This window comes from Pan troglodytes, chromosome 20 (genome assembly GCF_028858775.2).
Source record: "Pan troglodytes isolate AG18354 chromosome 20, NHGRI_mPanTro3-v2.0_pri, whole genome shotgun sequence".
NCBI lineage: Eukaryota > Metazoa > Chordata > Mammalia > Primates > Hominidae > Pan > Pan troglodytes.
In genome coordinates, this window is record NC_072418.2 from 56,276,974 (window position 1) to 56,288,747 (window position 11,774).

An 11,774-nucleotide genomic window follows, 5' to 3' on the forward strand; every position below is an offset into this window, starting at 1 on the left:
CAATAAACAACATATTTCTAACATTCAGGATTGACTTCTAAAGACTCTTGGTACGTGAGGAAGAAACTCGGAAGAGGAAGAGGAGAGCAAAGGAGTCAGGGATGGCTTTTTCTCAGGTGAGATGATATTTTCAGTGGATTGTTCTGTCTCCTTCCTTTCAGAAATGCTGGGCCTTGGAGTTGGGAATCTTCTCTGAGTCTGAAGCATCCTGCCTGACAGGTTTGCTCACATTCACCCATGCCTTCCCTCAGTCCCTCTCATCTCGCTTAGATTCCATCTCTCGTGATCCAGTGACATGAACTTGGGAAGAGGCTGCACTGGGCATGGTCTTGGGAAGGGCTCACACCCAGACATGGATGGAGATGGGGTGAGGGTCCCGTGGTGTCAGTGCTGTTGGGCAGCAGGGATTGTTCAGGGGCCACATCTGGATGCTCTGTCAGCTCTCTGTGAACCAGGATTAGAGCAGCTGCCAATGGAAGTCATGTATTCATGTGCACAAAGTACATGGTAAATTCTAGAAAAGGTGATCAAGATCGAGAAATGTTTTCTGCCTGATTTTATAATACATTTTTAGTTTTTTGAGTGAGTTACTGTGTTTCTGACTCCAAAAATCTTAGTAATTAGAATGGAAAGTTCATACACAGACATGAAAGAGAGAAGATGTTTTATTCCATCATTATTTTAAGAATATGAAATCAACCTGAATAATAGCAGGAGATTCATTCAACCATTCTTAGCACATTAAAGCTCATGGAGACTGTGGGGTTACTGCAGAGAGGCTTGGGAAACAGGTGTTGTCATTAAACGTTTTTATAATTTTTATTATTATGTTATGATAATATTATATTTTAAATATGCAGAGTCTTGCTCTGTCACCCAGGCTGAAGTGCAGTAGCATGATCTTGGCTCACGGGAACCTCCACCTTCCGGGTTCAAGTGATTCTCCTGCCTCAGCCTCCCAAGTAGCTGGGATTACAGGCACGCGTCACCCCGCCCAGCTAATTTTGTTGTATTTTTATTAGTGACGGGTATCACCATGTTGGCCAGGCTGGTCTCAAACTGCTGATCTGAGGTGATCTGCCCACCTCAGTCTCCCAGAGAGCTGGGATTACAGGTGCGAGGCACCGTGCCCAGCCCCACCAATTATTATTAAATACATATTTTTATGTTTAACCATCACATGATGTATCCATTTGTTTTGTGGTAAAACTCCAAGCAAAGCTGCAGCTTAGACTTTTTGCCATAAAGCATCTCCTTTCCCTGTCATGTCCTCCACCGTCCTTCCAGCCTCACTGGGGAGCCGCTACTGTCAGTTCTGTGCCCAGTGTCAGAGCAAGTCTCGTTCACGTGTATTTCTACATCATTGTGAGACTTATGAGATGATATCGTTATGAGATATAATCGATGAGATACAATGGATTTTCATACTTTGAGTAATCTAGTTTTCATATATTTTCTTTTGAGACTGGGTCTCACTGTGTTGCCCAGGCTGGAGCACAGTGGCATGATCTTAGCTTAATGCAGTTTTCATCCTCAGGCTCAAGCCATCCTCCTACCTCAGGCTCCCAAGTAGCTGGAACCACAGGTGCCTGCCACCATGGCTGGCTAATTTTTTTTTTTTTTTTTTTGAGATATAGTCTCTGTTGCCCAGGCTGGAGTGCAGTGGTGGGATTTCAGATCATTGCAACCTCTGCCTCCTGGGATCAAGCAATTCTCCTGCATCAGCCTCCCATGTAGCTGGGATAACAGGCATGTGCCGCTGTGCCCAGCCAGATTTTAGTTTCCGATCTTTCACTGTGAATGTTGTCATCTCTGAAGACATCACCCGTACTCTGTCTCATCTAGATACTGAATGTCACTTGCTGTGTCAATAAAAGTTTCTGGGCTGGGCGCGGTGGATCACGCAAGTAATTCCAGCACTTTGAGAGGCTGAGTCAGGCAGATCACGAGGTCAGGAGTTTGAGACCAACCTGGCTAATACGGTGAAACCCTGTTTCTGCTAAAAATACAAAAATTAACTGGTTGTGGTGGCGTGCACCTGTAATTTCAGCTACTCAGGAGGCTAAGGCAAGAGAATCGCCTGATCCTAGGAGGTGGAGGTTGCAGTGAGCGCAGACAGCACCAGTGCACTCCAGCCTGGGTGACAGACTGAGACTCCACCTCAAAAAAAAAAAAAAAATTTTAGTAAAACACAACTGGGAAGACAAAATGCGGTGAAAAATCCCTTACTCAGATTTGTTAGAATATTCACTGCATTTAAATCCATGCCTTCACCTCTCTTTTCTTCTCATTTTCTGTAAAGATAAGAACTCCTCCCATAACCATTTGGTTAAAATGTGTTTTCATTTCAGGGTCTATTGACATTCAGGGATGTGGCCATAGAATTCTCTCAGGAGGAGTGGAAGTGCCTGGACCCTGCTCAGAGGACTCTATACAGGGACGTGATGCTGGAGAATTACAGGAACCTGGTCTCCCTGGGTGAGGATAACTTCCCTCCAGAAGTGGGGATGTGCCCTTGTGTATCTTTGTATTTTCTCTTGTTTTTAGATACAGTGTCTTGCTCTGTCACCCAGGGTGGAGTGAAATGGTGTGATCATGGCTCACTGCAATCTTGAATTCCTGGGCTCAAGTGATTGTCCCACCTCAGCCTCCCCCGGTAGCTGGTACAGGTGCATGCCACCATGTTTGGGCAAATTTTTTAGTTTGTTTTCTTTCCAGACAGGGTCTTGCTGTGTTGTTGAAATTCATCTTGATCTCCTGAGCTCAAGAGATCCTCCTCAGTCTCCCGAGTAGCTGAGATTACAGGCGCCAACCACCATACCTAATTATTGGCTTTTATTTTTAAGATTTTTGCATATGTGTGGCCGGGTGTGGTGGCTCACGCCTGTAATCCCAGCACTTTGGGAGGCCAAGGTGGGCGGATCACGAGGTCAGGCAATCGAGACCAGCCTGGCCAACATGGTGAAACCCCGTCTCTACTAAAAATACAAAAATTAGCCGGGTGTGGTGGCATGGGCCTGTAATCCCAGCTACTTGGGAGGCTGAAGCAGGAGGATCACATGAACCTGGGAATCGGAGGTTGCAGTGAGCCAAGATCACCACTGCACACCTGCCTGGTGACAGAGTGAGACTCCATCTCAAAAAAATAAATAAATAAAATAAAATGAAATGAAATATTTGCATATGTGTGTCCTTAAGGCTAATATGAGTCTATGAGTTTCTTGTAGACAACATGTAGTTGGCTCCTATTGATTCAGCCAGTCTTTGGTTTCTGAATGCAGAGTTACTTACAGTTGAAGTATTACTGATGGAGAAGACCTTACCCTTGTGATTTTGTTACATATTATCTGTGTTTCTTATAGGTTTTTTTTGTTCTTCATTTCTCATTTACTACTTTTTGTGTTTATTTGCTTTTTTGTGTAGACATGCTTTGACTCCCTTCTTATTTACTTCTTTTGTTTGTTTGTTTATGATGGAGTCTCACTCTGTCGCCAAGGCTACAGTTCAGTGGTACAATCTTGGCTCACCGCAGCCAGCTCCGCCTCTCGGGTTCAAATGTTTCTTGTGCCCCAGTGGCTCACGCCTGTAATCCCAGCACTTTGGGAGGCTGAGGCAGGCTGCCTAAGGTCAGGAGTTCAAAACCAGCCTGGCTAACATGGCAAAACTCCATCTCTACTAAAATACAAAAATTAGCCAGACACTGTGATGGGCGCCTGTAATCCTGCTACTCAAGTGTCTAATGCAGGAGAGTCGCTTGAACCCAGGAGGTGGAGGTGGCAGTGAGCCGATTGCACCACTGCACTCCAGCCTGGGTGATAGCACGAGACTGTCTCAAAAAAAAAAAAAAAAAAAATTCCATAACCTGCAAAAACTATTTCTCCACTAGAACTCTGTATTTATGTCAGAATTATTTCTGTGTATGTTGCACTTTCATCAACCTATATGGATACTGTGTTTTCATGCTTTTTTCTTCTAAATAGGAAAAAAAGTTGAATTATGAAGAAAAGGTACACTTATAACAGTTTCTGTATCTGTCCTTTTATTTGCCTATTCATTTATTTATTTATTTGTTGATGAGATGAAGTTTTGTTCTTGTCGCCCATGCTGGAGTGCAATGGCACAATCTCGGGTCACTCCAACCTCCAACTCCCAGGTTCAAGCAATTCTCTTGCCTCAGTGTCATGAGTAGCTGGGATTACAGATGTGTGCCACCACGCCTGGCTAATTTTGTATTTTAATAGACACAGGCTTTCTCCTTATTGGTTAGGCAGGTCAGAAACCCCTGCCCTCAATTGATCCACCAACCTCGGCCTCCTAAACTACTGGGATTACGGGTGTGAACCACCACGCCCAGCCTGTCTGTCTTTTTATTTACCTTTACTGGAGAACTTTATATATATCTGTGGGTTGGAGTTACTCTTTAGACTTCTTTCATTTCTTTCTTTTTTTCTTTTTTTTAAGATGGAGTCTCGGTCTGTCACCCAGGCTGGAGTGCGGTGGTGCGACCTCAGCTAACTGCAACCTCTCCCTCCCAGGTTCAAGTGATTCTCCTGCTTCAGTCTCCCAAGTAGCTGGGACTACAGGCACATGCCACCACACCCGGCTAATTTTTTTTTTTTTTTTTTTTTTAGAAACGGGGTTTCACCATGTGAACCAGGATGGTCTTGATCTCCTGACCTCGTGATCTCCTGCCTCAGCCTCCTAAAGTGCTGGGATTACAGGTGTGAACCACCATGCCTGGCCAGCCTCAAAGTTTTGAAAACATGTTATTGCTATTAGATGGCTTCAAGTATTGTTAAGATTTATAGTACAGGCTCTAAACTTCCTTTGTTTAATCAGATTTTTCAGCCTTCGGTGATGTTGATGAGATGCTCCTGTTCCTGTCTCAGTCATTTCACTGTCCTGTCAGAAATAGCTTAGACTGGCCACCCGAGGTGGCTCACACCTCTAATCCCAACAGTTTCAGATGCCAAGGTGGGCTGATCACTTGAAATCAGGAGTTTGAGACCAGTCTGGCCAACATGGTGAAACCTCAAATCTACTAAATACAAGAAGTTGGCCAGTTGTGGTGGCTCAAGCCTGTAATCCCAGCACTTTGGGAGGTTGAGAGGGGCAGATCACCTGATTTCAGGAGTTCGAGGCCAGCCTGGCCAACGTGGTGAAACCCTGTCTCTATCAAAAATACAAAAATTAGCTGGGCATGCTGGCGCATGGCTGTTATCCCAAGTACTCGCTAGGCTGAGGCAGGAGAATCACTTGAACCCGGGAGGTAGAGGTTGCAGTGAGCCAACATTGCCCCACTACACTCCAGTCCAGGTGACAAAGTAAGACTCGGGCTGAGGCGGGAGAATATCTTGAGGCAGGAGAATCATGCCACTACACTCCAATGTGGGTGACAGAGCGTGACTTGGTCTCAAACACAAACAAAAAGAGAAATAGCTTAAACTGGGAGGCTTCAGACACAGAAATTTATTTCTCATGAATTTGGAAAGTGGGAAATCCAAGAGCAAGGTGCCAGCCAAATTGGTTCCTGGTGAGAGTATTCTTCATGGTTTAGCCCAGCCATCTTCCTGCCGTGTCCTGACATGGTGGAAACAGGAACAGGCAACGAGCTCTTTAATATCTCTTTTTATGAAAGCACAAGTCCTATTCATGAGTAGTCAACACCCGTGACCAAATTGTCTCAAAGGCCCCATCTGCAGAACATCCTTTTGGAGAATAAGAACTCTGAACATGGCTTTTGGCCAATAAGAAAATTCAGACCAGGTAGCCTGCATCACATTTTTTATGTTTTTATTGTGCAATTTGATTTATAAAATGTTTTCTCTGATCTTAGTTTAAAATTTTTCCCAGTGCACATTCTGTGTTTTATATTTTGTGCATAGTGAGCTAGATAATTAAGGTCAACAATGCACATATATATAGAATTGCTATATTGCCTGGCTGTTTCATAAATGTAGTTGTGAAATCATAATTGCACCATCTGACACTGTTAGTCAATTCTTTTTTTTTTTTTTTTTTGAGATGAAGTTTCACCCAGTCACTCAGGCTGGGTGCAATGGTGCAATCTTGGCTTACTACAACCTCCACTTCCTGTGTTCAAATGATTCTCCTGCCTCAGCCTTCCAAGTAGCTGAGATTACAGGCACCCACCACCACGACCAGCTAATTTTTTTGTATTTTTAGTAGAGTTGGGATTTCACCATGTTGGCCAAGCTACTCTCGAACTCCTGACTTCATGATCCGCCTGCCTCAGCCTCCCAAAGTGCTGGTATTACAGACCGTGCCCGGCCGTTAGTCAATTCTTATTCCTTATAATGCTGTGTACTTCTTTGACCTCATAAATCAGATGGTAGTGATCTTAACATGTATTTCAGTTTTTATATTGTGCGCTGGTTGTAAGTAGAAGTTTGGCGTTTTTCTTAATGGAATTGTTTAGAATTTTGCAGGTTGTATAAATGTACTTATTATTTGCTTCCTGGTTTTATGGATTACAATATTTTACTAATTAATTTTTATGATTGTACATGAGGCTTTTCGGTGTGTGGTATGCAATATAACTGACACAGTCCACTAGTTAATGTCACACAGTGCCACCGGATGCTGTGGCTCACACTGCCATCCCAGGACTTTGAGAGGCTGAGGCGGGTGGATCACTTGAGGTCAAAAGTACGAGGCTGGCCTGGCCAACATGTTGAAACCCTATTTCTACTAAAAATACAAAAATTAGCCAAGCATGGTGGTGTGTGCCTGTAATCCCAGGTACTCAGGAGGCTGAGGCAGGAGAATGGCTTCAACCCAAAAGGTGGATGTTGCAGAGAGCCGAGATCGGGCCATTGAACTCCAGCCAGTTGCAACAGAGTGAAACTTCATCTCAAAAATATAAAAATAAAAAAAATTTTTTTAATGTCACAACGTGCCTTTTCTTCATGGATACACGTAATTTTATGACAGTTATTCAGAAAAACATTGTATTAACTTTTTTTTTTTTTTGAGGTGGAGTCTCACTTTGTCACCCAGGCTGAAGTACAGTGGTGAAATCTTGGCTCACTGCAACCTCCGCCCCTTGGGTTCAAACAATTCTTGTGCCTCAGCCTCCCGAGTAGCTGGGACTAGATGTGGGCCACCACGCCTGGCTACATTTTGTAATCTTTTCTTGTCTTCTCAGTGCTATGACTGTTTGACAATACAGAATTTCCATTGATTTTGGTTATCCTTACATGAGCTTGTTGTGGATTATTTACCAATATAGTATATCGTGTGGTCCTTTAGCATTTATTTGTATACAGTAAATATGGTGTAAATATGAAGAATGTATACTTTTCATTGATGTGACAGTGATATGTTTTTTACAAACTGTTAGACACTTTAGGGTCACAATGGAAAAATATTCCTTACTTTAGGCTACACATGTTTGTGCCCTGTCAATGTTTTGTCACGATCTTGGAAACAGACTTCCGTAAAAATAATTTGAAGCACATGTAATCGCCCTTTATTTGTTAAAGAATCTTATGCTTTTCTGTTCCTAAACTTTGAGGGTCATGTTTGGAAAGTTTAAAATAACTATTGTTTTTTGTGTCTTATTTACACATTTCAGCATTATTTACCATCTGTACTTAATTTGAAAGCTTTTGGTGTTCATATTTTGTAGATATCTCTTCCAAATGCACGATGAAGGAATTCTTGTCAACAGCACAAGGCAACAGAGAAGTGTTCCATGCAGGGACATTGCAAATACATGAAAGTCATCACAATGGAGATTTTTGCTACCAGGATGTTGATAAAGATATTCATGACTTTGAATTTCAATGGCAAGAAGATGAAAGAAATGGCCATGAAGCACCCATGACAAAAATCAAAAAGTTGACAGGTAGTACAGAACGATATGATCAAAGTGATGCTAGAAACAAGCCTATTAAAGATCAGCTTGGATCAAGCTTTCATTCGCATCTGCCTGAAATGCACATATTTCAGACTGAAGAGAAAATTGATAATCAAGTTGTGAAGTCTATCAACGATGCTTCCTTGGTTTCAACAGCCCAAAGAATTTCTTGTAGGCCCAAAACCCATATATCTAATAACTATGGGAATAATTTCCGGAATTCTTCATTACTCACACAAAAACAGGAAGTACACATGAGAGAAAAATCTTTCCAATGTAATGAGAGTGGCAAAGTCTTTAATTACAGCTCACTCTTAAGGAAACATCAGATAATCCATTTAGGAGACAAATATCAATGTGATGTATGTGGCAAGCTCTTTAATCAGAAGCGAAACCTAGCATGCCATCGTAGATGTCACACTGGTGAGAATCCTTACAAGTGTAATGAGTGTGGCAAGACCTTCAGTCAGACGTATTCCCTTACATGCCATCGTAGACTTCATACTGGAGAGAAACCTTACAAATGTGAGGAATGTGACAAAGCTTTCCATTTCAAATCAATACTTGAAAGACATAGGATAATTCATACTGAAGAGAAACCATACAAGTGCAATGAGTGTGGCAAGACCTTTAGGCAGAAGTCAATCCTTACACGCCATCATCGACTTCATACTGGAGAGAAACCTTACAAGTGTAATGAGTGTGGCAAGACCTTTAGTCACAAGTCATCCCTTACATGCCATCGTAGACTTCATACTGGAGAGAAACCCTACAAGTGTAATGAGTGTGGCAAGACCTTTAGTCACAAGTCATCCCTTACATGCCATCGTAGACTTCATACTGGAGAGAAACCTTACAAATGTGAAGAATGTGACAAAGCTTACAGTTTCAGATCAAATTTTGAAATACATCGGAAAATTCATACTGAAGACAATGCTTACAAGTGTAATGAGTGTGGAAAGACCTTTAGCCGGACCTCATCCCTTACATGCCATCGTAGACGTCATACTGGAGAGCAACCTTACAAATGTGAAGAATGTGACAAAGCTTTCCGTTTCAAATCAAACCTTGAAAGACATAGGAGAATTCATACTGGAGAGAAACCATACAAGTGTAATGAGTGTGGCAAGACCTTTAGTCGGAAGTCGTACCTCACATGCCATCATAGACTTCATACTGGAGAGAAAGCTTACAAGTGTAATGAGTGCGGCAAGACCTTTAGTTGGAAGTCATCCCTTACCTGCCATCGTAGACTTCATTCTGGAGAGAAACCTTACAAGTGTAAGGAGTGTGGCAAGACGTTCAATCAGCAGTTAACCCTTAAACGCCATCGTAGACTTCATAGGGAAGAGAACCCTTACAAATGTGAAGATAGTGACAAAGCTTACAGTTTCAAATCAAACCTTGAAATACATCAGAAAATTCATACTGAAGAGAATCCTTACAAGTGTAATGAGTGTGGCAAGACCTTTAGCCGGACGTCATCCCTTACATGCCATCGTAGACTTCATACCGGAGAGAAACCTTACAAATGTGAAGAATGTGACAAAGCTTTCCGTGTGAAATCAAACCTTGAAGGACATAGGAGAATTCATACTGGAGAGAAACCATACAAGTGTAATGAGTGTGGCAAGACCTTTAGTCGGAAGTCATATTTTATATGCCATCATAGACTTCATACTGGAGAGAAACCTTATAAGTGTAATGAGTGTGGCAAGAACTTTAGTCAGAAGTCATCCCTTATATGCCATCATAGACTTCATACTGGAGAGAAACCTTACAAGTGTAATGAGTGTGGCAAGACCTTTAGTCAGAAGTCAAACCTTACATGCCATCGTAGACTTCATACTGGAGAAAAACAAGTGTAATGAATGTGGTGAGGTTTTTAATCAACAAGCACACCTTGCAGGTCATCATAGAATTCATACTGGGGAGAAACCTTAGAAATGTGAAGCATGTGATAAAGTTTACAGTGGCAAATCAAGCCTCAAAAGACAGGAGAATTCATACTGGAGAGAAAGCTTATAAATGTGAAGAATGTCACAAAGTTTACAGTCGCACATCAAACCTTGAAAGACATAGGAGAATTCATACTGGAGAGAAACCATAAAAATGTAAGAGTTTGTGACAAGGCTTTTGGGCATGATTCGCACCTGGCACAACATGCTAGAATTCACACTGGAGAGAAACCTTACCAGTGTAATGAGTGTGGCAAAGCCTTTAGTAGGCAGTCAACACTTGTTTACCATCAGGCAATCCATGGTGTAGGGAAACTTTACTAAGGTAATGATTGTCACAAAGTCTTCAGTAATGCTACAACCATTGTGAATCACTGGAGAATCCATAACGAAGAGAGATCCTACTAGGGTAATAAATTTGGCAAATTTTTCAGACATTGTTCATACCTTGCAGTTCATCGGTGAACTCACGCTGGAGAGAAGCCTTACAAATGTCATGACTGTGGCAAGGTCTTCAGTCAAGCTTCATCCTATGCAAAACATAGGAGAATTCATGCAGGACAGAAACCTCACATGTGTGATGATAGTGGCAAAGCCTTCACTTCACACCTCATGAGACATCAGAGAATGCATACTGGACAGAAATCTTACAAATGTCATCAATGTGCCAAGGTCTTCAGTCTGAGTTCACTCCTTGCAGAATATGAGAAAATTCATTTTGGAGGTAGTTGCTCCATATGCAATGAGTAGAGCAAACCATCAAGCATTAATTGACATCAGGGTCAATTCAGCATTGACTTGAGTTTGTATTGACTTAACATTGAGTTCAAGCATTAATTGACATTAGTGTTTATGTTAAGAGGATTGGGCCAGGCACATCAGCTTACACCTGTAATCTGAGCACTTTGGGAGGCCAAGGTGGGTAGATCACTTGAGGTCAGGAGTTTGAGATCAGCCTGGCCAACAGACGTGAGCCATTTTCCCAGCCTGTTTTTTGTTTCTTTAAAAAAACTGATAGGGATTTTTATGGATATCATGTTGAATCTAAATCACATTGGGTTATTATATAATCATTTAACAATATTAATTTTTCCAAGCCATCAATATGGGTTGTAGCTCAATGTTTTTAATCATTTTGATCAATGTTTGTAGATTTCAAGGTACAAACTTCTGACCTTTTTACGTTTATTTCTAAGTATTTCTTACTTTAAGTTCTCCAGCAAATGGAAGTGTTTTAAAATTTTCTTTTAAAATTGTTTATTGTTAAAGTATGGAAATTCAACTAATTTTTGGTGCTGATACTGTATTGTGCAAATCCACTGAATATGTTACTTAGTTCCAGTAGTATTTTGGTTGGCTCTTTGTGATTTTCTACACAGAAGATTATGTCATCTACAAACAAATATAATTTTACTTCTTACTTTCTGATTTGGATGAGTTTTATTTCCTCTGCTATTTCATTGCTCTGGCTGGGACAGCCAGTATTGATTGAATAGAAGGGGTGAGAGCATTCTTGCATCATGTGAGATCCTCCAGGAAAGGCATTCCATTTTCCCTGCTTGACTATTTACTCATTGGTCATTTCATGGACGGTCTTTCTATTGTTGAGGTAAATTTCCTTTTCTATCTATTTTGTTTAGGATTTCTGTGATGACTGGATTTTGAATTTTGTGAAATGCTTTTTCTCCATCTATTAAGATGATGTGGTTTTCATCTTTCATTCTGTTCAAGTGGCATATCACATTGATTTGCTTGAATATGTTGAACCATCCTTGCATCCCAGAAATAAGTGGCACTTGAATATCTACATTTTTTTAATGTACTCTTGAATACAGTTTTCTAGTACAATGGATCTTGAAGAAGTTCATGGAAAAATACCTATTATGAGAAAATTTGCATGAATTTCAGTTTTTGCAACAAAACAAACTGGTACA

The 11,774-nt window shown here is 41.3% G+C and overlaps 1 protein-coding gene across 14 annotated transcripts in view; it reads left to right on the forward strand.

Annotated features, from left to right (window-relative positions):
* The window catches only part of ZNF761 (zinc finger protein 761), a 33,938-nt gene extending 22,678 nt beyond the window's left edge, over positions 1-11,260 (forward strand). For 6 of the 14 annotated variants that reach the window (XM_054672595.2, XM_054672602.1, XM_054672598.1 and 3 more), the window contains 3 exons: positions 29-116; positions 2,352-2,478; positions 7,652-11,260. In XM_054672595.2, coding sequence (XP_054528570.1) covers positions 102-116; positions 2,352-2,478; positions 7,652-9,750 — 2,241 coding nt within the window. In that variant the 5' untranslated portion in view covers positions 29-101 and the 3' untranslated portion in view covers positions 9,751-11,260. The other 8 variants (XM_063802253.1, XM_063802252.1, XM_054672604.2 and 5 more) reach the window with 5 other exon arrangements.
* Positions 11,261-11,774: the final 514 nt, after the last annotated feature.